Consider the following 26,687-nt stretch of genomic DNA (forward strand, 5'->3'; position numbering starts at 1 on the left):
CAATGGCCTGTGTACGATGACTACCTTGACTGACTACCTGCCGGCATAACCTCTTGTTGAGTTCAGCTCAAAGAAAACAGCCAGCTTACGAGCTTCATTCAATTCCCTCCCACATGTCAGCAGATTTAGAAGTACTCAAAACAGAACAAAATGTATCCCCATCATAGAGGGAGTTAAAGCAAGATGAAATTGGACCTTTCATACAACACAAGAACTGGGACCTATTTTTTTTGAGGACAAGCCAAATAATACATATTCATACATGGAAGTTAAAAAAAAGAAAGACTTTTGATCAGATTTTCTGCTGATGTAACCCAGTCACTGAAATCAGGGGAGCTATTCCAGTTTACATTAACGAAGCACATTAACATCCAGTTCTCCTCTTGCAAACAGAGTTATAAGTCTTTCTAAAATCCACAGGCAATATTACTTTGGGAAGCACATCAGCTGAAGAGCTTTTGTCTAAGACTTGATTTTTAGTTTCTCTTTCCATCTACCAAGGGTTAATATTAATCTTCAGCATCAGAGCCCAGTTCAACTGACTTCTGGTCCCACAGACAGTGTTAACTTCAGTGGCGTTGAGAATTGGCTCTAAAAGCTAAAAGATAGCAAGAGTCTGTACATACAATGTTGCGTATGCTGTGATTAAGTGTAGTAAAACAAACACAGAACAGAGAATTTAGGATTTGTAAGAGAAATACAGCCATTACCCATTATTCTGCAGCTGGCCCAAAAGTATTCTTGATAAAACTCTGCTGACCTAAGTCCAACTGCATTAGGAATGATTTTGATGTATTATTTGTGCAAGTTTTAAAACAGTGTACAACTTACTTTCATGCAATCTATTTTTCAATAATAGCTTCAACTCACCTATAAATGTTAAATGCTGCTCCAACTTTAGCCACAAATTTTCACCCAACTTGGAACCAAACAGGATCCGGCATCTGGGACTCCCTCCCTGTGGGGTTTAAATCGTTGGTGTGACTCTAATCGCAACCTCTGGAAATATCTTTGAAGACAGTATCACTCAAGACATTTTTCACATTACAAAGCTGTTTCTCAAAAAAAAAAAAAAAGAAAAAAAAAGACAATTATTCCAGTAATATGCAGAAAATCAGCCTATCAAGTCAGCAAGGCAGGACACTACATACAGGTTGTATGAACAGCTTCATTTAGATGTAGTTTAACTCGATAGTCTCTATAGGTTCAGAAAAATTCTCTTTGTAAATAGATTTTACCCCACATGCAATGCTTTAAACAAACACTGATCACAGAACATGCGCATATATATATTTTTTGTCATAACATCTCACACTAATATCATCATCAGTGTCACCTGGTTTATGTATTCATATCTCCTGATTTTTATTTTTAAGTGTGAATGGCATCGCCTATGCTAAAATAACATGGATGTAAAAAGTATCCCTTTTAAAGAAACAACTCGCTGTTCAGTGATTTGGAAAGCAAAAAGATCAATGACTAGCACAGCAGAGAACACAGGTATAGTTCAGAAGGAAAGCAAACATACTTGCTTTTGTTAGCCAGACTGATTTTATATGAGAACTTCTTAAAACAGAACATTTATACTTATCCTGTCCCCCTGAGAAAAGTGTCATCCATTAGTATAAAAAAAGGCAAGAAGTTGAAAGCTATTCTTTACCCCACCCTCTAGACTGAGTTCCTATCCTCAGATGAACTTTATTTTTTGACCAGCTCACTAATGATGATTGAAAACACTGGCCCCTCTAAACAGCACATAAGTATTAGTGTTCACAGGAACAAGAAGACTGGCCTTAATTGGTCCTTTTATATAAAATTGGAAACATAAAACTTCTAAATATAAGTTTCTGGCACATCTTTTGTTGCTATTACAGTAAAATAGGTACAAAAGAGTGAGATTCCTTGTGATTTGCAATGAAATCTGTGCCAGAATGTTTTCAAGTGACTGCTCTTCAAGATTTTGTAAGATAAAATCCACAATTAGGAAAAAAGAGGCAGGTTGCTGATATACTAACCTTTCTCTCTCAGTCCCACTCCTTTAGTTATTTCTGATCCAGCAGGGAAATGAAATATGTCTGTAAGCCATCTAGATAGGCTCAGCATCACTCTGATGTTTTATGTGGTATCAATTCATGGCATTGGAATTGGTGTTAGAAATTCCAGCTTCACTAAATGAACAATGATTATCTGGATTCTGAAGCTGCCAGAAAAAAAAAATCAGAAAAAAAAGAAAAAAAAAAAGAAAAAAAAAAGAAAAAAAATACAGCTACAGTTTTTCCCAAAAGCCCTTTCTGCCCTTTCTGGAAGGAAGGGGTAAAAATAGAGGCAGCTCATTAATATGTCTTGGCAGCGCTTAATGGCAGCTGGTCTGAAGAGTTAGATCAGTGGGCCTTTCCAGCAGTACTCCCGGACCACTGCCAGCAGGTGTTGCTGTGTTCAACAAAATGAGAAGAAGTGGAGGGGTGGGGAGAAAAATATTTATAAAGAGAGAAATAGGTGTGAAAAAAAATTAGTCACTGAGTAAAGCTTTCATTAGGCCTTTGGTAAAGCTGTACGCTAATTCCCCGAGGCAATAAGGAGCATGCTCTGAAATGAATAATGCTTTTCACTTCTCCTAATCTCCTTTCAGAAGTTATCCCATGCTATAAATCATGTGCACGTTTGCTGTGCTTTGCTCGGTAGCATTCTCTTTTTGTCCCAGACCACACGTTTCCCCCCCGGGAGCCCCTGACTGGCAGCAGTCTGGGGAGAAACCCCCGCAGGTGCTGGAACTGCAGCAGGGTGAGATGCTTGGTGGGACCGGCACCAGCACCAACTGCTGCTGCTGCTGAAAGTGGACCCCGTGCCGTCCTGCGTCCCAGCAGAAGGTAACTCTGGTACTGGCAGGGCAGTTTTTCCACTCTCTGTAAAATCAGTGCAGTACAAGGTCTCTTGCTGAGCGCTTGTTGACTGCCAAATCACAACAGTCACTGCGCTACCAGTATGTAACTAATTTCAAAGGGGCTTAGGATGCCAGCTAAAACCAAATTCAGTTTGGTCCTGAGAAAAGCACAATTCTGCGCTGGAAAAGTCCTCTGACGCAACTTGGTTTTAGGATCCCCATTAAAGATATTGCCCTAAAAAGAAGTAGGTATGTGCATGCACGCTCACTATGTGTTTCTTCAAGTGTGCCTCTCTCGCTGTCCTTGAAGGGAAAAATTAAAAATAAAATGTTCTTTGTAACAACTGGAACCACCAATGTCAGGCTGCAGGAAAGCTACTGAAACCTGTTTCAAGAGGCTTCAATCCACAGCACGTTAAAGCCTGAAAACTTATTATATGCATATTAAACCTGGGAAACAAAACAACCTATCTGGTCATATGTTTCCCATTAACTCCTGATTTTTTGCTCATTCTACCAAAGCTGTTGTGTGAATACTGCACATACTTCAGTCTGAATCAGTGCTGCTCTAAGGACTCCCTGGTATCACTGTAAGTTGAAAATTTTAAATCTTTCTTGCCTGATACAGCCATATTCCAAGACAGATTAAATTTACATTACCAACAGGACATAAAAATACAATTATAAGTACGATTCAGGCCAAAAAAAAAAAAAAATCTGAAGGATGGGGATTTTCTGGTAATCAGTGGGTGTTTTGAATGAGTAAAGACTGCATGATCATGCCATTTGTCATAAATGGTACCACATAAAGCCAGCTATTATGTGTGTTTAAGAAAGGAGATTGATTTTGGCTTTACTTTTGACCTTATATATATATATTAATTACACACTGCCTAATAGGCATAGTTATTTTTGAGTTTCACTACTATAAACTGAAATGAAAATTTAAGTTGATTTTATTTCACAGGAGTTAATATCATACCTGAAAAACAACAACAAAAAAACCCTGTCATTCATTGTAACTTATTTTTATGTTTCTAAATAGTTTTTAATAGTGATGCAATCTGCATGTCAAGGAGCTCTGAGACTTGGACATGAGCAATATAGTTCAGTTTTGGAGAGCTTTAAAACTATCTAAGTTAACAGAAAGGTACATTTATACAAAGATTGAGCTAAAAATTATATCCTCTGCAAAAGGATTCTTAATCAAATGCATTTTCCTGAATTTGAAAATAATCCAAATTTGTAGATAGATTATCTGATATATCCTCAGCATGATAGAAGACTAAAACAATTTGCTAACTAGTAATTAAGTATCTGGCAAATACTGTATTTGAACTAAATCAGTGATATCTACATCTAATAATATCTATATCTAGCTATGCAATAAAACAAGTTGGAGTGTGTCTTCCTGACTCATAATGTTTGCTTTCAGTCTCATTTTAGGTTCTATTCTTTAAATGGATACAGAGATCACCACTACAAGTTGAATCCACGATATTTTGTCATGCTAGACAATTAGGAGTTTCCATTAGATAATTACCAGAAGTATGTCTCATACAGGAAAAACAGTCAATTGCTGATGTAACAGGATTAACCAATCCAGCACACTGATCCGGCCCACTTACTTTTGACAGACACTATATGTGAGTGTACACATGAGAAGTACAGTATAAAGCTTCGCATTATAAGTACCACAAAGAGGAACTTCAGCAGTTCTTAATGCACAACACAGCAGTCTCCTTCTGAGAGTGAGGACTAGAGAGGTAAAACTTTAAACCAGCATTTTTCTTCTAAAACTAAAACTTTTAATTCATGTGCATGCTGTTGCATTTTGTTACTGATATATTGAATGAATGTATATACAGAGCTTTTCAGCTCAGGTAATTTTATGGAAAGAATCTGAACCATCATTTCTATATTTATCCAAACACTATGTATTTTTAGACATAAACATATATATATATGCGTATGTATGTAAGTACTATTGAACTATCTATCTGTGGTACTAGCAGACTCGCTTTTAGAAAACAATGCTTTTTGGAAAGTCATGCTTTAATGTTAAATCTGTCATCACCATGGCATGCAAGTATAATATGCTATACCTATATGTAATAGATTGTCTGTGATAAGTGTACCTGTTATATATGGCAAGCAATGTACACCTCACAACAAGAACCCAAACATACTTATCTGTCTTTTAAACTGAAATATGCCTATCCCTTACTTTTCGTCAGACACTGTTGGGATAGGTGCTATATTAGAACTATAAATAACCCCTTTAATTAAGTCATCTGTTAGTACATCTAATCATGAATGCATATTTTCATCTGAAATTATTTTTTCATCCAATTAAACTTTTAGTTCTATTTCAAGCTGACTTTCAGACTTCCTATAATTACAACAGACTTTGGGCTGTTCATGAGATCCAAGAAATTTAGATGTATTATAGCAAGGTTTGTGTTACAAAGATGTGTTTATAAGAATGGCTGCAGGGTTTATAATGCTGACAGACCCGTAAGTGTAACAGTATATAACAGTATAGCAACTGAGGTCAGTAAAACACAGATGAGGGTGTACTGTGGATGCCTTATAACAGTGAAAGACTTATAAAAGACCTTAATTGAAAAGGACTTGCAATATATAACATTTGTAAAACTTTGGTTGATTGTTCAGTTACTTCTGTATGTTTCATTTAACTATAATCCTGTGCCTGTCTCTCAGCCCATGTGCCTGTAATCATCTCATGGAAACTAGAGACCTTACAATGCTTATATTTATAAATTATACCTTCCCACTAAAATACAATGGTTGACGGTAATATAGTGAAAGTGGAATTTTTGCTGGGTAGGAGGTAACCACACCTGAGAAGAAGGCAGAAGTGCGTGAGAGAGAGAGAGAGTATGAAAGGAAGGAAAAGAAAGAGGGCTATTACTAAAAAAGGCAGAAGCTCTAAGAAAATCAGCAAAAGTTAAAGTCTGGTGCAGAAAAAACTCAAAAGCTAAACTCCGTCAGCTTTTAGTGTTCTCATTATCAGTTACCAAGTCCAAACATGAGGGAGTTTGCTAGCTTCACCCTTGCTAGTTAAGGAACAGAACAGAGATGCTGCAGAACATAAAGACGATACGAAGTCATGACAGTAACATAGCAAATGCCTTTCCACTGCTGGGAAAAACCCTCGTCAGTATAAACTGCCAAGGGTCTACCAACAGTGGCTGAAACTCTGGGTCCTAGCAGTGTTTTCAACTGCGTTTTATTCATGGTCTTATTCTAATATTATGATTGTGTCGTTTAAATGAATGAAACAAAAAGTGACTTCTAATAACAATGGGCCAAATGTAGAAGATCTTACTCAGCCTTCACTCAGACAGAATTATTATTGGCTTCGATGAGGGATTTGCCTGAGTCAGGAGCAAGTATGATTTGGCCAGATGACATGTAACACTTTCCATCTTCAAAGCATTTTTCAGACGTTACTTGATTAACCCCAAACCTAAATATATCTGCCTGAGAACTTCTAGGCACAGACTAGCATAGAAGCAGGGATATTTCTGGTGCCAGGGCAGTACCTTAGCATGTCACAGATATGTGCCGTACCAACTCTGGCTTAGGCTCTCAGTGCCTGACTGCGTACTGCAGCTGGAGAGTGTATCATGTATTATATAGCCCTCCAAACAACAGTGTTATTTTGCTCCCGTCAGATCTCTTGCCAGTGTTGATAACCTCCAGCATTTACAAGTGAGTAGAAAAGCTCTTTTCTCTTCTACTCAAGGCAGAATAACATTCTGCCCAGCATACTTTCAGCCCCTGCCCTTAGCGCCCTCTTGTTCGCAAGCTATTTAAGATCTCCTGCTATCCCTAACAATACCAGACAGGACAAGAGCAAGGTGCTCATTAATAAAAGGTTTCACTCTTTTCATTCATTCATGTTTCCTCTGTTTAGTTAAGCCAGTGATACTGTTGAAGGAATAAAACAAACAAAAAAAAAAGAAAGAAAAAAAAAGGGTGGGGGTGGGGGGAGGATGACAGCCAGGAGGGAGCCAGGAGGGTCAAACTGTAAAAAAAGAGAGTAAATTTACAAGAAATAAAAGAGATTTTAGAAAGGGGGGAGGGCAGAAAACCCGAGTAGTGATATTTGAAGAGAGGTGTGTGTTAGGGGAGCAATGAGCATAAGGAAGCCAGCCTGCCTGTTCCTCCCCCTTCCTAATCATAGCCTTTACTCACAGACAAAACTCCCTCCCTCTCCCATTCACTCACTCACTTTAGGCCAATCCGTCCTCTCCCTCTCTCTCCCTCTCTCTGTGTCTCTCTCCTACTCTGAGACAGAGTCAGAACTCTTCTCCCTGACAGCCACAAACATCTACAGCACTTATTGCATTCAGAGAGGGAACCTGCAAACAAAACTTCACAGAAAACTTTTGGTTCTTGTTCCAGAGAATTTGCTGAAGAGAAGGAAAAACAAACAAACAAACAAACAAACCAAACCAGCCCCAAAAAAACTGTGCGTGAAGGGGGAGGAAAAGCAGGGCCTTTTAAAAAGGGAATCACAACAACTTTTGCTGCCAGGATGCCTTTGCTTTGGAAGAGAGGATTTTTGTTGGTGCTTTGCTGGATTATAGTGAGGAGTTCCCCAACCCCAGGATCCGAGGGGCACAGTTCAGTCACTGACTGTCCATCATGTGCCCTTGCCACGCTCTCGAAGGATGTGCCCAGCTCACAGCCTGAGATGGTGGAAGCAGTAAAGAAGCACATACTGAACATGTTGCACTTGAGGGACAGACCTAATATCACCCAGCCGGTGCCCAAGGCAGCACTTTTAAATGCCATCAAGAAACTCCACGTGGGAAAGGTGGGAGAGGATGGCTATGTGGAAATAGAGGATGATGTCGGAAGAAGAGCCGAAATGAATGAAGTTGTGGAGCAAACCTCAGAAATCATCACTTTTGCGGAATCAGGTGAGTGCTTAAAAAACAAAACAGTAAAATAGCCTGCTTGCCAGAACTGCAATTAACTTCTTTTCTTCTCCTCAGCAGTACTGTTTTCTCCAAGGTTGTGGGATGAGACCTGGGGGAAGGGAGAAGGAGGAATGGGATGGGGGGGGGGGTTGTCTCTGAAGGAATTTGATTTCTCTGACTTAGTCTTGGCTACAGATTACACTTGCTAAGCACAGGCAGCCACACAGGGAGGAAGCTCTTTAACCAATCTCGAGCAGAAAGTCAGGCTGCAAAGGGGTCCTCCAAACTGCTTGTGAAGCCAGAGTACTTGCACTAAAGTAGTGGATCGCAGGGCTGATGGTGAAAGAAAAAGGGCTGAAGCCTTTTGGGGACTTTCTAAAGACAGAATGTGAGCTGCAAACTACTTGGGAAACTGCCCTTTCTTATAAAAATTATAGTGGAAGTTATAAAATCAGAGGAAGCAGCTTTAACTTTTAGAAGCGAGAGGGCATTTTTGTTTTCTGATTTAATGCAGCATCTTCGGCAGTAAAGAGTTGCAGGGACTGTTAGATGACTTCAATAGAACTGGACAAGTTGCTGTAGCTGATCCAATTTGTAATGCAGGCTTCTGCATACTGGAAAAAAGGTTCTGCTCCTAAACCTCTCCTGCCAAAAAAATGCAACCTTGGTAGGGTGCATTTTGAACTCTTTTACAGCACTGTTTTCCCTAACTGTTATGTAGTAAGAGCTAAGAATATTGATATTTACTAACTAATAGCTTCAGGCTCACATCAACTGCCAATAGGAAACCACTCTAAAGTTGTACTTTACTGTCTTGTTCCTACATGAATAGGACCAGAACTCATTTTAATTCAATGTATATGTATGTGCATATATATCTGTTTGTATGTGAGAGTATGTTTATGCATGCAACAATGTCAATATCTTGCAATAACTCTATCATCTAACTAACAGCAACTTTTTATGATGCTGTCTAGCCAAAGCATTTTTCCTGTTGCCAAGACGGTTTTAAAAGAATGTCATTGTTTTGTTTGGTACAGCATATGGTAGGCAAAGTATGCAAAGGAACACCAAGCATTTTTGTTTAAAAGTTTGCTGCAGCAGTATAAACAATTAAGACAACACTCAGAGTTTCCAGTCCTGAAAACCTGTTGACTCAGATGTTCTGTTTGCAGGGAAGCCATGCACAAGAAGTGTGCATGCTTTTAAGAGCAGACATTCCTGCTGGCTGTCCGATTTCCAACTGTACAAGGAGCCCTTGCCTTTGGCGTCCTTGTCAATACATACATTATCAGTCCCTTCAGTATGCAAGCGCGAGCTCTTCAGTTTTTTTCATCCCCCCCACTTCAGAAAGCAGGCAGATGTCAATGCCAGTGGTCCCTAGAAGCAGGAGTGGCTCAACCTTAGTTCAGAAATGAGTTTTTAAATGCAGTGAAATCCCTAGGCGATCTACGAGTCAGATTCCCCACCTGGTATTCAGCAGCTCGCTCTGAGCCCAGTGAAACACATATGGCATGAGCAGTGGTTTCTCTTCACTGTGTGAGTCCCAATCATTTGTAAACACATTATTGTCTCTCCTGAGCTCTGACACAAAGGAATTTGGAATTTGATATATGCCTACTCAGTACAACACCCTCCAACGGCAACTCCTGAAGCCATTGGCTCTTGGGCTCACGTGAGCAACGAAAATCGTGCCATGTCCCACATGCTGGCCAATAGTCCAGCCACCGATCCCCCGCTACAAAATACCCAATGCTAGCACGTTGCTTACTTTGATTTACATAGTGTTGTCCTACCACTGCTAGCCAAATTAATTGAAGAAGACATGCTATGGAGCTGCGCGGCCGCATGCCAGGGCACAAGTTGTGTACCCATGCCTTTTCTTCCCTGCTTTCTCCTCCACCTAAGCCCATCCTGGAAGCTGAGGCAGGAGGGCTGCTCCAGCCCTGCATCCCATATCTGCCAGGCTTTTATTTGGGAGGAGCTTTCAGCAACCTAGAAACTGAGTTCCAGGGTTTGGGCTTATAATGGAAATGTTGACTCCAGTCTGTGGACTTCAAACTGCTGATACATATATTTTTCACCTGGAGCCGCTTGTAGCTGTTGTCTTGCTAACACTGGTGGATCCACCATGCTTTACAGGTGCCAGTGCTGCAACGCATGAGTGAACTTCACCTGGGCTCTCTTCCACTCCCACACCAGCAGTATTGTGCGTCGAATATTAAAGCAGTATTATTTTTCCTGTTGAAGAAATTGAGGCAAAAAGAAGGCAAATGACATGCTGGGTAGGAATTAAAAGGGAAAAAAAAAAAAAGACTGGAACAGAATGTAGCCACATGGACAGTCACCAGTGTTTGGTCTGTAGTATCTGGGAGGAGTATGGATAAGTTTAAAGCACCAAGCAGGAGAATGAACATGTTACTCTCACAGTCAGGTTAATATTCTTTCTGCTTTTAATGTGAAACTCACTCTGTCTCAAAAGAGGGGAGTAGGAAATCAATGAAAATGAATGGAAACATCTCACGTTGTATCAAATAAATGTCTATGGAAAGAGAAATAATACTTCAGGCTTTTTGCTCCTTTGCGTATGACTTGACATAAACCAGCCATTCCCTTTACCTTTCAGAAGCCACATTTACTACTTGCCTTCATAAAAAAAAATAGTATTTCCATCCTTCATCAGCCGTATCCTCAGACATACAATGAAACGGAGTGAATGAACAAACAGTGCCCTGTGCACGTGGCTCTGGCTTGAGACTGCTCTTTTATAAGAGACCATAATTCAAGCAAGCATAGGCTACAGACAATTAGAGGGGAAACTAAATGCAGGGAACTTGTTTGAAGCACAGGTGTAGTTACGTCCAGGAAATCAGCAAAATAGTTGGCAGGTAGTTTTCACAGCTAACAAATCCAGGCAAATCTTTGCAAAACTAATGACCATGAGTATTGGGCAAAAGTTTACAAATGCACCCTACTGTCCTTTGGCACTCTTACAAGTAAAACACGAAAATGATTTTCTACTTGCATATCAAACTAAGATTACTAACCTCGATTAGTTCTGCTAGGAGGGTAGCTGTGCCAGAGCTCTGTGGGTTATTTCAAGGACTTAAAAATTGTCTTTTGAGGAGAGGGGTCATATACATTCATGACGAGCAAATCCAACAGGTTCTATAACTGAGATAGTGAGTGCTCATAAAATATGTTTGGCTACTAACTTGTTCATTATTTTAAGTAGATAGCTTATTAGGCAGACCTGGGATTTTTCCAAGTGAATTTGATCCTGGCAACTAAACTACCAATGAAATGGGTTGCTAACGTCAGCACCCGAGAAGGCAATGGGAATTTCTGGGTAGAAATACTAAAATCCAAAGGCTTATCGTTAGGAGAACTGTCAGGGGGGAAAAATCAAACAGACAAAAAAACAAAACAAAACAAAAAAACCACCAACACACGCACACAAAACCACAACAAGTGTCACAGCTATTTACACTGCTTTTACCTTTCTGTCTCCCTTCCTACTGAATTCAAGGTGAACTGGCTTAATCAGGTAATACAAACTTTTTTTTATAAGCAGATATGTGTATATACACACTCACACCTTTTCTTAGGATGATACCTACTCTTATATAGCCAGTCTGGCAGCGCAGGAGGAAAAGAATGGGCCACTTATGACTCTTTAAATCATTTCATCAATTTTCTTTTGAAAGGAAATGTATTTAATGGTATGGATATGTGTGCTGAATAAAGAATGGCCACGAGAGGGCACACTCCAAAGGCTTTTTACTCCATGCAAGGCAACCTTCCTGCAAGCTTCTATTTTACCTAATTGAACCCTGAATCCCAGAGATCTTTATGCTTATCTGCAGCTTCTCTGAGTGGAGCTCTTGTTTCTCTCTTCTCGGTTATTTAAAAGACAGAGATTCACTGGAGTGGAAGACTGCAAGTAAAAAAAAATGCAGTGGAAGGAAATAGGCAAAGGGGAAAAAGATAAAACTGATAAACTGATGGATGCTGGAAGTTCTGGATATCTGGAGAGATCAGAAATGATCATTATTATTTTTACAAGATACTGAGAAATGTGACCATGAATCATCATCTGAGCTGATTTTCTCACATCTTTTTTTCTAATGCAGTCTCCTTGGCTTTCAGAAAACAAGTCTCGTTCCCCCCAGTTTTGGTGTTGCCTTTTTTTTTTTTTTCTTCTTTTTTTTTTTTTTCTTGGCTTTGGCATACTTTATCGAAGATTTGAAGTTTAGCAAATGAAAGCAAGTTACTTCCAGAAGAAGAAAGCCATTCTGAATTAATCTGTTTCATTGTAACAAAATGTGAGAATTGAAGGAGGTTGGTTGCTTTGAGAACAATTTGAGAAAGCACAGACGAATCTGAGAAGGTGGGAAACAGTTTATAAAAAGATACCTGAGAGACAGAGAGAGGGACAGAAAGTACTGTATGTGTCCCTCTTTGGGTAGTCATGCATACAGTTTGGTATGCAAATCTAGCTGGAAATATATGGATATGCATTTGTTTGTATGCACGTATAAGTGGATGTATGTCCAGAGACATGGGTATGCCAGAGGAGGCACGCTTATATACCCATGCAGCTGTACCTGCAACACTGTAATGTGGACAGATTCCTGCTTGTAAGTATGTGCCTTCATGTGCCCTCCTGTGTGTGGGATATACCTACACTGCTCATGTGTACATTCCTGCACAGATTCATGCTGGGCAGTCCTTCTATCTACTTACATCTATATGAGTGTGAAAAAGCAATCTGATGTCATGCAACTGAGTGTTGCAAGATGTAATTTTGGACTGAACCTTAGTCTTCTGAAAGTAATTGGAAATTTTGCTATTCATTTCAGTATACTTGCTATTTGGGCCTTACTGCACAGAAATCAAGTATTGTAATTAAGACAGTGACAGCTTCTGATCCACTTAATTTTAGAACTTAAAGTATTACAAGTATGTACAAAAAATTATCTCTTTTGTGAAAGACAAAGACTTGATATTATTTGTATCTTGAAATATGCTATTGGTGCAAGTGACCCTAAGCTTTCCTTGAGATATTTTAGATGTAAATGCAAAACTCAAGTAACAACAACAACAACAACACAAAAAAACCCACAACCAAACAAACACCTTTTTTGTTTCTAAATATTTAAGGCCATGTGGGGGAAGGGCTTTCAATTTGGAAGGAACTCTAGGTTGTGGATGTAAAGTGCTTCTCTCCTGACAAAATAGCAGGGGACAGTCAAGGTTCACCAGAACTGAATTATTTCACATTCTGAATGACCTTGTCAATGCCCCTTTGGGTTAATTTTTCAAGAAATGGTATTTAAATAAGGTTGTTGCTGCTTTTTTATTTTATTTTTCTCCCCTATGAATGCTTGGGGAATAGTGGGGAATAGTTTTTTTTTTTTTTTTTTTTTTTTTTTTTTTTTTTTTTTTTTATCTCTCACGACAAAAATCCCGTTTTGCTGGCAGCAAAGGGGATGTGAACATAGATATAAGGTGTTTGTTATTTGTGTCATAATTCCTCCTCCCTTTTCAAGAGGCAACCGTCACCCAGTCAGGGAGCAGAAACAAAACTGTGCAACCCAGATGACCAGTCACATACACGGGGTGGTGAATAGTTAGAATAAATCGTTTGTCAGTGATCCATAAGCTGAAATGCATTCACAGAAATGGCCACTGCCTAATCGCAGTAATAATACATTTGTAATAATCAGTCTGCCCAGGGGATAATTGCCAGACCATAACAGTGCTAAATTCACTGAATAAATTCTGCACTGTGAAAAATTCATCTAACTCTAGTGGTCACTCATTAGTAAACATTTTGAGCAATTATCTCTCAATAACCATGCTCTTCTCTTTGCTCTCTTTAGAGGAACCTTTCTAGTAACCTATTTTTTTTTCTGTCTCCTGGGGAACGGAAATGAGAAGTGAAGAGAAGGATGCTTTTGAATGTAATTACAGATTGGCATGCAGCACAAATTCCCCCAAATCTAAACATAGGCAGTAGTAAAGTTAGCAACTAAAAAAGGAAAAAAAAGCTTGCTTTGTATGGAAAAACAGTTCACTTACAGTATAACGTAAAAATGGTTCAAAATTAAGCAGCGGTGAAGAATGGAATTTTAAAGTAACAGCACCTTCTTACCCAGTGAGCATTTCTGAATGGAAAATTTAAATACTGCGTATTAAGATAAATTAAGAATAAGTCACATGATAAGTCAGGAAGCATAATCACTTTCATTCTGAAAAAAAATCAGTCAATCATTTAACAGCATATGGTTGGGGGGGAGGAGGGAACATCATTTTAAGTATGTTAGCATTTTATTCAAAAAAAAAAATCCTCTTAACTGTATAGCTTAAGCCCTCTCTGGTATGTGCACACAGCTTGAACTAACGGGGCCTGATCTTGAAGCAGGCTGCAAATTGCAAATCAATGAGCTTTGGCTGTGCAGCTGCAGCCTGGAGGGACCCTGAGCCTCAGAGCCTGGGCCCTGCCAGCCCTCCATGCTGTCCTGCACCGGGCAGTGGGCAGAGACCCTTGCGTGAGCCCTTCTGGAGGCAGGGAGCAGGGCACCTGTGCGGGCAGGTTCGGGTTTCTGTCCTAAAAGTGTATGTGAGCACCACTGAAGAGAAAAACAGATATGAGCAAACTCTCATGCTGCGTATACAGATGCTACACTTTCTTTCCATTCAGTAACTCCCTCCATTAAACCTTTTACCATATATGCACTTCTTTGTAGGGCTTGTATTTTTAACCATTTTTCATGGCGTTTGCCGTGTCCCCAGCGCTGCTAGAGGGTTCCCTCAGCGTCCCAGCCCTCTTCCTGGAAGGGACTTCTGCCTAGCAGCAAAGCAGAGAGGTGGCCTCTCCAAGGCTGTTGAAAGGGGAGATGAGGAAAAGCAATCAAAGGGGGCTAAAGTAATCCCTTGTCTCCTTTTTCAGCTGCTTTCTGCCACGGTAACAATCCAGCCTGTTGCTGTTGCCGCTTATATGAGCACTGAAGTGATGAAGGCATTGCCACTGTTGTGCTGTGGGTCTTTCCACAGGAGTCAGGCAGGAGGAGCAGGATGATTAGAAATGAAAAAAGACCCTTGCAAATCAGTTGTGGCAGATGAGAAGTCAGGACAAGGGGATAAACAGAGTGTAATTATGGAAGTAATACTACCCCCAACTTGCAGGAAGGTCTCCTCTTAATTTTAGTTAGATGAACAGCATGTATTTCTGAGAGCTTGAACAAGGTCGTTAACTCAGACCAGAAAGGAAAGACTGCTAAATCCCTAAGCAAAACGTGGAAAAAATGAAATACAGCAGAATTTTGTCTTGGAACACCTGAAGAATGTATTTTATCGTAGCACAGAACTTTTTGGAAATATAAAGATCCTGTTATAAAGTGAATGTATAATCATCATAAGCCCGATCCAGAGATCTCAGTTCAGTTCTAGCCCAGGCCAAACCCCAATTTCAAAATGAGCTGGTCTGAGCGTAATTGACCTTGCAAAGATTGGAGCATTCATACTGTTTGTGCTGTGTGATCACAACACACTAATTATGAATGTGGAGAAAATTCAGAAAAGCTCATTTTTTTTCCTAATATAAAAGCATGCTTTTTATCCCCAGCCTTCCACCGTTCCCAGTTTCCGTCTAAATAGGATCTGAGAAAGGGAATGATTTTTAAAATTGTTTTAAAACCTCTTATTAGTTATGCAGGTTTGAGGACTGAGTATTTTGTGTCATGGAGAAATATTAGTCTCATATAAGTTTCCTGCATCTTCTTTGTTTAGAAGCTGAATCAACCATTTGTGTGTGAAAATGTAGCTACAATTAATATCCAGTACAATAACAACCTACAGGGAAGCTGTTATCCCTGCATAAGGATGGGTCATATGCTACCTTGCTCTGACTCACTTTTCTCCAGTGAAAAAAAGCAACGCAGATGTACTCCTGTAGTTTCATTTTCTCATATCTTTAGTAATGAGGAAAAAATCAACTTCCACACATACAGGAGCATATGAAAAAACAATTATCAGAGTTCTTGAGATCTTGTTTCTTTCATGTAATATCTGTCAAAAAGAGTGGTTGCATGGGTACACTTCCGGGCCAGTGCATAAAGTAATATGAATATTTGCTGTTGGAGATATGTCACTTCGTAACTATTTTCAGTTCCCACTGGAATGGAAATAACAGAATGTGAAATTCTTCACACATGAGAATGTGAAATACATGAGCACTTAACAGCTTTAAGTTATTCTGTAACACAGAACTGCCCAGCTTTTCTGGTCTGAAGGGCCACACAGCTTCTTCCCCAGTCAGGCCAGGGCTGCACACCCCAGCTGCTCTCTTCAGAGCAAACAATGGGGCCAGTTTTCCATGTCCAGCACTGCTGATCTGCTCGTGCACAGGATCCCTCCTAGCACCAGAACTGCTGTCTGTGTCCAGCCTAGTACCTCAGGAACATGGTATAAGTTTGTGAGACAGGGTCAGGGGGTTGAAGGTGCAGGCTCTATCAGAGGTCCCCACAGGCCTTAGAAGTAACCATTCTTATAGAGCACAGTCTTTATAACATCCCTACATAGTATGCAGCCAGCCTCTTGGACCAGGTTTCCTTCAGACTGGAGGAATGTCACTGTATACTTCCTCACGCTCTGAAACCCAGGCCAGTGAGGGATTAATGCCTATCAGCTACCCTCTGCTCTAATATAGCTGGCAGCTTAGCCAGGGTTTCACTTCTAGAATGGAAAAACTGGTGTTAGCCTTCAGTCATTATTGAATGACTCTCATTTAAAAAATACTAGAAAAACAGTAACTCTGCCACTCCCCACAGTACTGGTCAGCTTGCTCTGTCTTTTCTATAATCCACTTCCTTTTCTAAGGTACAGTCCCACGGGTTCACATGGCTCTCTTAGAAATTAATGGAGCTCGCTTTGGAGACAGGCATCAGCAAAGTCTGTGAGAAGCAGTTAACACAAACCATGTGTTTTCCTATCTCAGTGACAGTTAAAGTCTACAATTTCACACTCTCACTTAGGGGGAAAACAAAAACAAAACACTGTGCCCTTTGGCCACACTAATTCAGACATGTCTGTCTCTTTGACCTGGGAATGCCACCAGGGAAAGCTGAATGTGTCAGTGCCAGGACTTCACAGAGGGGGAAAGCAACAGGTAGCTCAAAGGGCAATACAGATTTTAAAAACCAGGAGCGGCAAGATAGTCAGGAAGGTCATATTAAGTGGAGTTCAGAGGCAACGGGAAGCAAGGAGAAGAGCCTCGCTTCCACAAGGGCAGTTTTTCCTGTATGCTTCCTACCACTTCAGTTTTCTTCACCACTCGTCCTTTTCAGGACGACAAACAGAACCATTGGACAGAGACATGCTTCCCTGACAAGCAGAACCATTGCACAGAGAAACAGGTCAACAGCTGTGGGTACTTCAAGAATAATATCACTGACAAACTGGTAATTATGAATATTGTGTCTGTCAACTAAGGTCAGATATCTGTGCGTTTCAAATCTGTGACCCCTGGCCTCCATCCTGAGAAAGAACAAAAGATACAAGTGGGGACTTTTCTTTTGTCAAGAAAATAGAAAAGGACCTGCCTCTTAAAAAATAATACCCCTTCCCCACAGCAAATTCATTCTCTCTTAACTTTTTCATGCTCCAGTGATCAAATCATTAAACAGCCCTCATTATTCATTCCAACTTCTGCCAGGGATATGAGCTCTGTATCAGAGAAACACCCCCTCACCATCATAATCATCATCATGACATCTCAGCAAGTTGATACAATTATGCCAGAGAACCATCCTCATAATTATACAGTTCTTTAGCTCATTTTTTCAGTGTATTCACCATTACTATAATCACAGCGAGTACAGTGTGTTAAATTAAGAACAGGATTTACAGCTAACATCTCACAGGATGAAGAGTCTGCCTGCTGCAATTCTGCAATTCTTTACAATAAAGCTCTGCAACCCTCTGAAAGCTGAGGCTTATGTGTTAGTATTTCTTTGTTTTTGAGACAATTGACATTTACAACTCATTTTAAGATGCATATAAAGAATGGTGTTTTACAGAGGGAGAAAGGACAGATCTCATTCCCACCTCATTTCCAAAGAACTCACCCCCCAACTTTAGCTATTAGGCTCAGATTTGAATGTGTATGATACACATAGTCATGGACTGTCGTCACAAACTCATTTTTGCCTTTCAGTTAATAGTGATCACAAAGGCAGCTCCAGGAAGTGAACTCTTAGCAGCTACTGATGCTTATTTGCCATGCATTGCATAAGCGCATAAATGAACATAAAGATATCATTGCTATAACAAAAAGCTTAAAATACATTACTGGAAGTGTTAAAATATGGTACTGGAAAGCAACAGACAAACAAGTAGTTTTCTAAAGAATTTTCACAAAAGCATCTGAGAAGGGGATTAGGTGAAGAAAAGTTAGAACAGAAGAATCATAAAAATGTAAAGGGCCAAATAGGAAACCTAGGGAACTCCATGTCTGCGATGACAATAAGGTCTCTTTAACAGATCGCAAACTGACATACTAACTAGCTCTTCCTGTCTATTTTCATTTACCAAATCAGGCACACCCAAGAAAACGTTGCACTTTGAGATTTCCAAGGAAGGCAGTGAGTTATCAGTGGTGGAACATGCTGAAGTGTGGCTCTTCCTGAAGGTCTCCAAGGCCAACCGGAGCAGGACAAAAGTCACCATCCGCCTGTTTCAACAGCAGCGGCAGCCAAAAGGCAACTCTGAAGGAGCAGAAGATATGGAGGATGGAGGGCTGAAAGGTGAAAGGAGTGAGACTCTGATTTCAGAAAAGGCAGTGGACACCCGAAAGAGCACTTGGCACATCTTTCCTGTCTCCAGCAGTGTCCAGAGACTCCTGGACCAAGGCAAGAACTCCTTGGATGTGCGGATTGCCTGTGACCTGTGCCAAGAGACTGGGGCAAGCCTGGTGCTACTGGGCAAGAAGAAGAAAAAGGAAGATGATGGGGAGGGGAGAGAAAAGGATGCTGGAGAAGTCCCAGGAGAAGAGGAGAAGGAGCAATCGCACCGGCCCTTCCTGATGATGCTTGCCCGGCACTCGGAGGACCGTCAGCACAGGCGGCGGAGACGGGGCCTGGAGTGTGATGGCAAAGTCAACATCTGCTGCAAGAAGCAGTTCTTTGTCAGCTTCAAGGACATAGGATGGAGTGACTGGATCATTGCACCTACAGGTTATCATGCCAACTACTGCGAAGGAGAGTGCCCCAGCCATATAGCAGGCACATCTGGTTCGTCATTATCCTTCCACTCCACTGTCATCAACCATTACCGCATGCGGGGCCATAGCCCCTTTGCCAACCTCAAGTCATGTTGTGTGCCCACCAAGCTGCGGCCCATGTCCATGCTCTACTATGACGATGGCCAGAACATCATTAAGAAAGATATACAGAATATGATTGTGGAGGAGTGTGGCTGTTCATAGACACATATGTGCACAAGACTCTTCTCTTTAAGTTGAGAAGAGAACGTTTTAAAAGCCCAAGAAGAGGAAAGACCTGACATGGTATAAGATCCTTTTTGAATGAAACAATCATCTGAAATAAAAACAAGAACAAGCAAATTAAAAACAAAAACAAACAAACAAAAAAAACAAAAACACAACAACACAAAAAAAGAGGGGAAAGTAAAAAAAAAAAAAAAAGAAAAAGAAATATTGAGGATCAGAAAAGACTACAGCTATAAAGAGGAGGAAAGCTTCATGAACCCAGGCTTGAATGAGATACGTTTGAATGACGGTATGGGTTGGGGATTTCCCCTTCCTTTCAGTATGCTCCTTATCTTATTAGATAGTATGTTAAGCATAGCTATTACTAGGGGAGTTATGTTCCCTCCCCTAGTTACCCATCAGTTCAAGCCATGGTAGCAGCTCATCTAACCTGCAGCAGTTTGGACTAAGTCCAAAATGTCATTGAAATTCCTTGAAAAGCCATGTGTATGAACACTACATTCACTGGCACTTTCCCCCAAAATTTACCGAGGAACTGAGTAGGTGTGTAGTGTTTGTGTGGATATATATATATGTGGCTATGTATTTATATACATACCTTTATACATACAGACACTACACGCTTACATATACTTACATTGGTAAAGAGACAATATTGTGCAGGTGTATACACCTTCATCTTCTGCACTACATTTACAAAAAAAAAAAAAAGAAAAGAAAAATGAAGAAAAAATGATTAAAAAGAACGAATGAAAGAATAAAAGTTACATATTGTAAAGGTGCTTACAACGTTAGAACTATGCAACCTAGTTGGTTTGAAACTGTTTACCTGCAAGAGAAAGAAAAAACAAAAACAAAAACAAAAACAAAAAAAAGAAAGACTTTTTTTTTTAAATGGAAGTAACTTGTTTTAAAAAAAAAAATCTTCAGTGAGAGATACTTGAAAGGAATATGTTTGTCCAGATACTGGAGCCAAACATTTCTATATTTTGTAAAAAAAAAATTTTAATCGTTTACTATTTGCACTACAATGGTGTCTGACCTGTCTAATCCTTATTTAACAAACATTTGCAAGGGAGGGTGGTTGGGTGTGGGAGGGGTTGAGAGCTGCACTTATTGTGAGCTATACAAGAACTGCTACAGCACACAAAATAGCTATTTTTATTATTATTATTATTATTATTATTATTTTGTACCTTAAACTGAATAGACACATACACCAAAGACATTTGTGCGAGCCTCTAAAAAGTCTGTTTGTGGTTGGTATCATTCACCTGTAATAAGTTATGGTTTGAATTAAGGGTCAGTGGGTTGATTACATTCAGGCTAGTATATCTGCTAACCAGTTAAATTCAAATTCTGCCCTAAACAGAAAATTGTAATTTGAAGAAAGCCCTCAAAAGCCCTGGGATGTGTATCCAAGGTGCTTGGATCCAAGGTCCATCTAAGCATAACTGTACTTGTTTTGCATATACAACACTTAAGACTTATCCCTGATGCACAGCAACTGTGCATCATTGGGAAACAACTTTATACAAGGGACATACATATATATATATGTATATATTTCTGTATGTATATATGTATGTATACACGAGGTATAAGCATTTCTGGCTTCACTTTAATGTTCTTAAACAATGAATGTTTGTGTGCAAAGCACAGTATGTTAAAAGCTTGTTTGTTACTAACAAGCATGAGTGTTCAAAATGGTATTTGTGTGAGAGGAACCTAAAGTGCTGGTGTACACTTAGAAAATATTGATGTAAAATTGCAAGCAGCTTTGGGCCATGCCCACCATCACCCCTGCAAATACAAAGAAAATGGCACTTGTGGTAGGATTTCTGTTTGAAAAGCAGTCTTAAGCAAAAGGCTGGCCGTCTCAACCACCACCCTCTAGCATGACAACTCTTAATGGGTTTGTGCGTTACCTGTAAAACCTAATTTTCAGTGTCAACACCTAACCTGAAGGGTCCAACCCATAGGGCATAGGTAGATAGGTTTAAAAAAAAAATTCTATCGCTGTCGTATTTAAAAGAATGTTAAAGTTACAACGTGTGTCTTTGGGTAGGGGGAGATGAGAAGAGGGAATGGGAGAAACCTTTAGGCCCTGTTTACACTGAGTTTGATAACCCTGAGCCTGAATCTTCAGACTCTTAGAGGTTTGCAGGACCAAGCCCCTGTTGGCTGCCTTCTGACAGGAAGGGCTTCAAAACACCTCTCACAGAAAGCAGCGCAAACATGGCTCCCCACCTTGCTGAGAGCACAGTCTGTTAAAAAAAAAAAAAAAGGTAAAAAAAAAAAAAGAAAAAAAAAAGACAGCACAATTTAACCTGGTCACATTGGCTAGGGATAGTGTGTTAGCACCTTCATGGCGAGAACCATGTTTAAGCAGTGTAATCAGGGCCTTCATTTTTTGTCAGCCAAAATTGTTTGTGTGTGGGGGGGGGTTTGCTCTGTGTCTGTGTGTGTGTAGATGTATGTGCGCATGGGAGCGTGTCTGTATGTGTATGTATTGATAGAGATTTAAAAAAAAAAAAAGAGGAAAAAAAGAAAAAAGAAAAGGAAAAAAAAGCCCTTTCCTCTGTTGAATAGATATCAACATACATGCTTATAGCTAAGTTTTCTATCTAATTTATTCCACAGTATTTAGATTGCATAGTACAGCTAATGGGTTATACATTTATGTACTTTTTATACAATGCATTTTTACAGACTTGTTTGCGGTTTGCAAAAAAAAAAAAAGATTAAAAAATTGTAACAATTGGGTGAACACTAAATTTGTCACTAAAGTATTCTGTAAAATATCAAGGCTTTCTGATTTAAATTATTGCAGATTTTATTTTATTTTTTTTTTTTTAAGTATTTTCTTCCTGGGGAGAGGGAGGGATACCAAATGGTAGTAGGGAAAAAAAAAAAAAAAAAGGCACAAATAATCTATCTTCATAATTTAAACAAACCAAGTTCCTGACCCTGCTTCATTTGAAGCAAGTGGCAGAAGTATTGTTGATTTTCCTAGAAGTAGGGCCAGGCTCTGGAACTGCTGTGGCAGGAACATAGCCTGTGACAGCTAAGGACAGTACCTTTTATTTCACTGAACTTTGGACCTGGACTTAAAATTAGATGTATATTGCCCTTCTACCCTTACTTATGTCCACAGGCTCATTGTTGTCTACAGATCTCCTTACAAGAGTAGTAAAACTACTTACATGACTAAAGGTAAGGCAGGCTGAACCACAGGTTCCTTGTGCTATAGGCAGTGTGAAGGGAGAGAACGGATTTTGAATGAGTAGCACCATATCCGACATTTAATTCAATTAATTGTTCAAAAACAGGCTGCTTGTATGATGGTTGATCTCTGAATGTAGTGGCAAGGGAAGCAGGTGAGATGGCTCATGTTGGCAAAAATTATTCTCACATGTGATTAATTAAGAGCATCGGAGTCCTGAAATCCCAGCACCTTCCCAAAAGTGACAATGGCAAAACTCCCATTGACTGTAAGCAGAGTAAGTTTAGGCTCATGGTTTTCCTGGTCAAAGCTGACAGAGCCTTTAAAAAGAAGTCTGATACTGAGTTTGATACCAGGTTTTATGTGGTGCACAGGGGCTGGCCTTGGAAAACGTGAAACTAGCCTGAGACAATTTCCAAGTGAGGAAAGAAAAGAGGATTTTTACATGTGGTGAGTGGGTTGCATGATAGGTACACCAAAAACAGAAGAAGGTTTTTCAAAGCAAGAAGCAACTGTTCCTAAGCCCCGCTTTTTAGCTTTCATTTATGTGTTTATACTATTCACAAATTTTAAAGGTTTCTCCCTCTGATCTCTAGATTCAGTCATGGGGTTTTGATTTGTGGTCAGAGTTATTTAAAGCAGGGGGAAATGAAAAACTATATGATAAAATAAAATAAGAAATCGGGATGTTAATCAAGACTGACTGATTCCAGCAAAACACCCCACCCCTGATAATTTGGTTTAATTAAATCTGCATGTACTTAAAATAGCATTAGAAATTGTTACCATATTTAAACAGTTGTTCAAGGGCATGCAGTCTCAAAAATTACTTCTCCCTTCAGGTACTACTATACCAAAAAGAAAAAAAAAAAAAAAAGCTTTTAACTACTAACGCATTCCTCTCTGTATAACCCATTTCCTTTTTATATTGAAAATGTATTTTCAGTATATATTTGATCACAGAAATGTACTTGTTTAGTACGTCCACAGTCTTCTTGTTTCAGAGCTGATGACATTCAGTGGTCTTTCCCCCTCTTCATGTCAGATGCTCACTGTATCCAAGGCCTAAGAAACTGGCAGAAGTGCACATTAAGATGTTTCTTTGGGAGGGCTGAATGTATTTGTATTCTTGGGGTTTAGCAAAAGGAAATGCTAACAGATGCTTATAATTATTCTGCACTTATATGTCACAGCAGAATACAGATCTAGGGCCTGAAACTGCAGAACTGAATGAAATGGGAGTTTTGTCATTGACTTGAATAGAAACAGCCTTTTACCACATCGTTGCAAACTAGGACTCTGTTATAAATACCTACTCTTTTGTATTTAGTTGAGATTCAAGTTACCAGGTTCATATAACTGTGACACCACAAGGCCATGCAGAGGCTGGCAGCAATATCTCTGAATTAGAGAAGTTCAGGCATCTGTAATGTCTATGTGCAAAATGATAATTTTTATGGACTATAGTTACTCATGGAATAGTGCCTTACTCTGTAAGCAATGCTGTTGATTCCAGAGGGTCTCCTTTCCTAGAAAGTTACCAGTCAGCATGAATAAAGTGAGCAGAATCTATTTCTGGAGTGTAGGTAGAAGAGAGGTGATGGAAATTAGTAATTCCTTTAAGTTAAACCTCATGTCAATACTGTGCATCAGTATAAGAATCAGATGCTAACTTTCTGACACTGAAGAGCTTTACTCCCCATCTGCTCTCATTGCATTACATGTGGAGTAAAAAGGTTTTCAGTCAGAGTAATGAAAACTGTAATTTGACCTTTCATGAACAATTATAAGCAATGTTTTCATAGGCAGAAACAAACAACACTTCTGGGTTATATAGCTATTTATTTTTTGAGATACAGTGAATCTGTGTTAATTCTCGATGGGTTTCTTTATATTTAAATACTTTCAGAAACAATACATTGACGATGGGTTGAAGATATATATATATGTATGTATATATACATATTATATATATCTACAATATATATACACACACAACTATATATATATGTATATACATATATATATATAAATTATGAAAGCCAAGATATTATGAAGCCTATTTTGTTTTTATCATTTTGTGTTTTGTTGTTGATATTATTATTATTATTGTTATTATTATTATTTTGCATACTACATGCAGTGCTTTAACCAATGTCTGTTCGGCTAATGTAATTAAAGTTGTTAATTTATATGAGTACATTTCAACTATGTCAATGGTTTCTTAATATTTATTGTGTAGAAGGACTGGTATTTTTTTTATTTACATTATGTTTAAAGAGGTAACAGTTTGATATGTTCTCATTTGTTTATATTAGAAGTTATTTATTTTCACGGCATTCCGTCTGGTATTTTGATATTTGGAAGGCATGCTACCTATACTTTGTACAGTTAGTGGGCAGTATTCAGCAGCTCCCAGTAGATTTTTAGGCCCTGTGTTAAATAAAAGACATGTTTGGGATTTCTATTTTAGATCTTTCTTATTGGTTTGCCAGGACCACTCAGTGCACTTACTGCCAGACACCCTGCCTGCGTGACCAATTTATTCCTACTGTATTTACCCAGGACAGAGGACCAAAACCACCTCTGGTGTAAGTCTGGTGACTTCAGTGAAGTTACACCAGAGATGTATTTGGCTCACCGAGAAATTGCTTGTACAAATCAATGCAAAGAAAGGACAGAAAACAAGCAAGCAAGCAAGCGTCTTTGCATTTGAAAGAGGATTTCAACGTGTTGAAAATGTTTGGGTCAGCTACTATTTTATTTTACTTTGTTCTTTTTGTTATTTTGCTCTTTCTTATACAACAACAGCAACAACACAAGTGAAATAAATAAAGGGAGTTTCACCAAGCATTGTGTAATCGTCCCTTAATACGCATTCCTGGTTGGGAAATACATGGGACGTGGGGAAATACCAGAAAATACCAGAGGTGAAACGCGGGTGCCTCTTTGGATCAAGCAGTGCAATGCCTTTCCTTTCAGTGTCACCATCCTATCTCTGCATTCAGACTCACACTCCTACATGTAATGCAATTTTAGGTTGTTCCCTTCTTAGGAAACAGAGACAGTACCAATGCCACAGCCAGTGTCAGCTCCCCTTTGCCCGCAGGCTGTTAGGTGTTCAGCTACCATCACCACAATTCCCTTGAATAACCCAGAATTAGATGCTTACCCTGATAAAAAGAGAATTTGCATTACCCAGACAAAATTGCAAAACTGTCAGTTCACATGTGCTCATTTATAATCAGTTCACAGGCAGCCATAGTGAGAAATCATCTGAGTACTCTTGTATTTGAAAGTAAAGTGTACTTATGAGGGGTTTTCACCAGTCTTTGCATTCCTAGGGTGATAAATGGACTCCTGCTACATTCCAGTGGGCTGAGAATCAGGAAACAAGAATCTCAAGGTTGATCTTTAAATGGATTACTTACACGGTGCTTAAGCATGGGCCACCACAGCTATTAGCAGGCCTTTTAATAATCAGACATTGAAAGCCATTCTGCAAAGTCTGAAGAAGTGAGTTGCTTTCCTCTAACTGAGAATAAGATTTCAATAAATCAGTGCAATCGTGGCTACAGAAAGCTTTTGTTTCAGAGAAAATTAAGACATGATTGAATATTTGCTTTCTTTCCTTTGTTATGCTCACTATTACTATTATTGCCATCAAGGACAAACCCAATTGGCTTTGGAAGTTGCGCTAGCAATAAAATAAAATCATGAGGCCTATTTGATTCAAACCACTAGCATATTAACCTGCTAAAAATGAAGCTTACACTTCAGGTGTAAAATGGGGAGTTATCCTTTCTCTGGCACGACATGAAGTGCAACACTGGATGGTGTAATCCAGATTTTTTCCATTACACAGCTGTTTGATTTTCTTTTTAGTTTAAGAATGCTATTGAGAACTGTTGCTATTGTATGGGCTTGTTGAAAAGCCCCAGCTCAAAGAACAGTGGAGAGCTAAGAGCTGCCTTTTGTATGAGCTGAACAATCTGTTAAAGCCAAAAAAAACTGCCCCAAACAAATTAGACCATGCTAATAATATACAGACAAAGGCAGATAACACCAAATGATTTTGTGAAACAGATACACAGATAGTGTCTACTCAGTGTG

General features: G+C 39.3%; 1 protein-coding gene and 1 long non-coding RNA gene across 3 annotated transcripts; one reads left to right on the forward strand and one right to left on the reverse strand.

Annotated features, from left to right (window-relative positions):
* Positions 1–425: 425 nt before the first annotated feature.
* Positions 426–2,205, reverse strand: LOC136790082 (uncharacterized). The gene is made up of 3 exons (XR_010829331.1): positions 2,016–2,205; positions 871–1,052; positions 426–598 (listed from the first exon to the last, which is right to left on the reverse strand). It is a non-coding gene; the product is annotated as an uncharacterized lncRNA (long non-coding RNA).
* A 2,307-nt stretch (positions 2,206–4,512) lies between these two features.
* INHBA (inhibin subunit beta A) lies at positions 4,513–25,424 on the forward strand. Of its 2 annotated transcripts, XM_013192075.3 has the most exons (3): positions 4,513–4,647; positions 7,316–7,836; positions 18,438–25,424. In XM_013192075.3, exons 2-3 carry the CDS (start codon positions 7,449–7,451, stop codon positions 19,322–19,324), a joined length of 1,275 nt encoding a protein of 424 aa, XP_013047529.1. In that variant the 5' UTR covers positions 4,513–4,647; positions 7,316–7,448; the 3' UTR covers positions 19,325–25,424. The 2 variants fall into 2 exon arrangements, with proteins under 2 accessions (XP_013047529.1, XP_066848292.1); XM_066992191.1 differs by lacking the exon at positions 4,513–4,647 and having other exon boundaries at positions 6,971–7,836.
* Positions 25,425–26,687: the final 1,263 nt, after the last annotated feature.

The sequence above is a fragment of the Anser cygnoides genome, chromosome 2 (genome assembly GCF_040182565.1).
Source record: "Anser cygnoides isolate HZ-2024a breed goose chromosome 2, Taihu_goose_T2T_genome, whole genome shotgun sequence".
In the NCBI taxonomy this organism is placed as follows: Eukaryota; Metazoa; Chordata; class Aves; order Anseriformes; family Anatidae; genus Anser; species Anser cygnoides.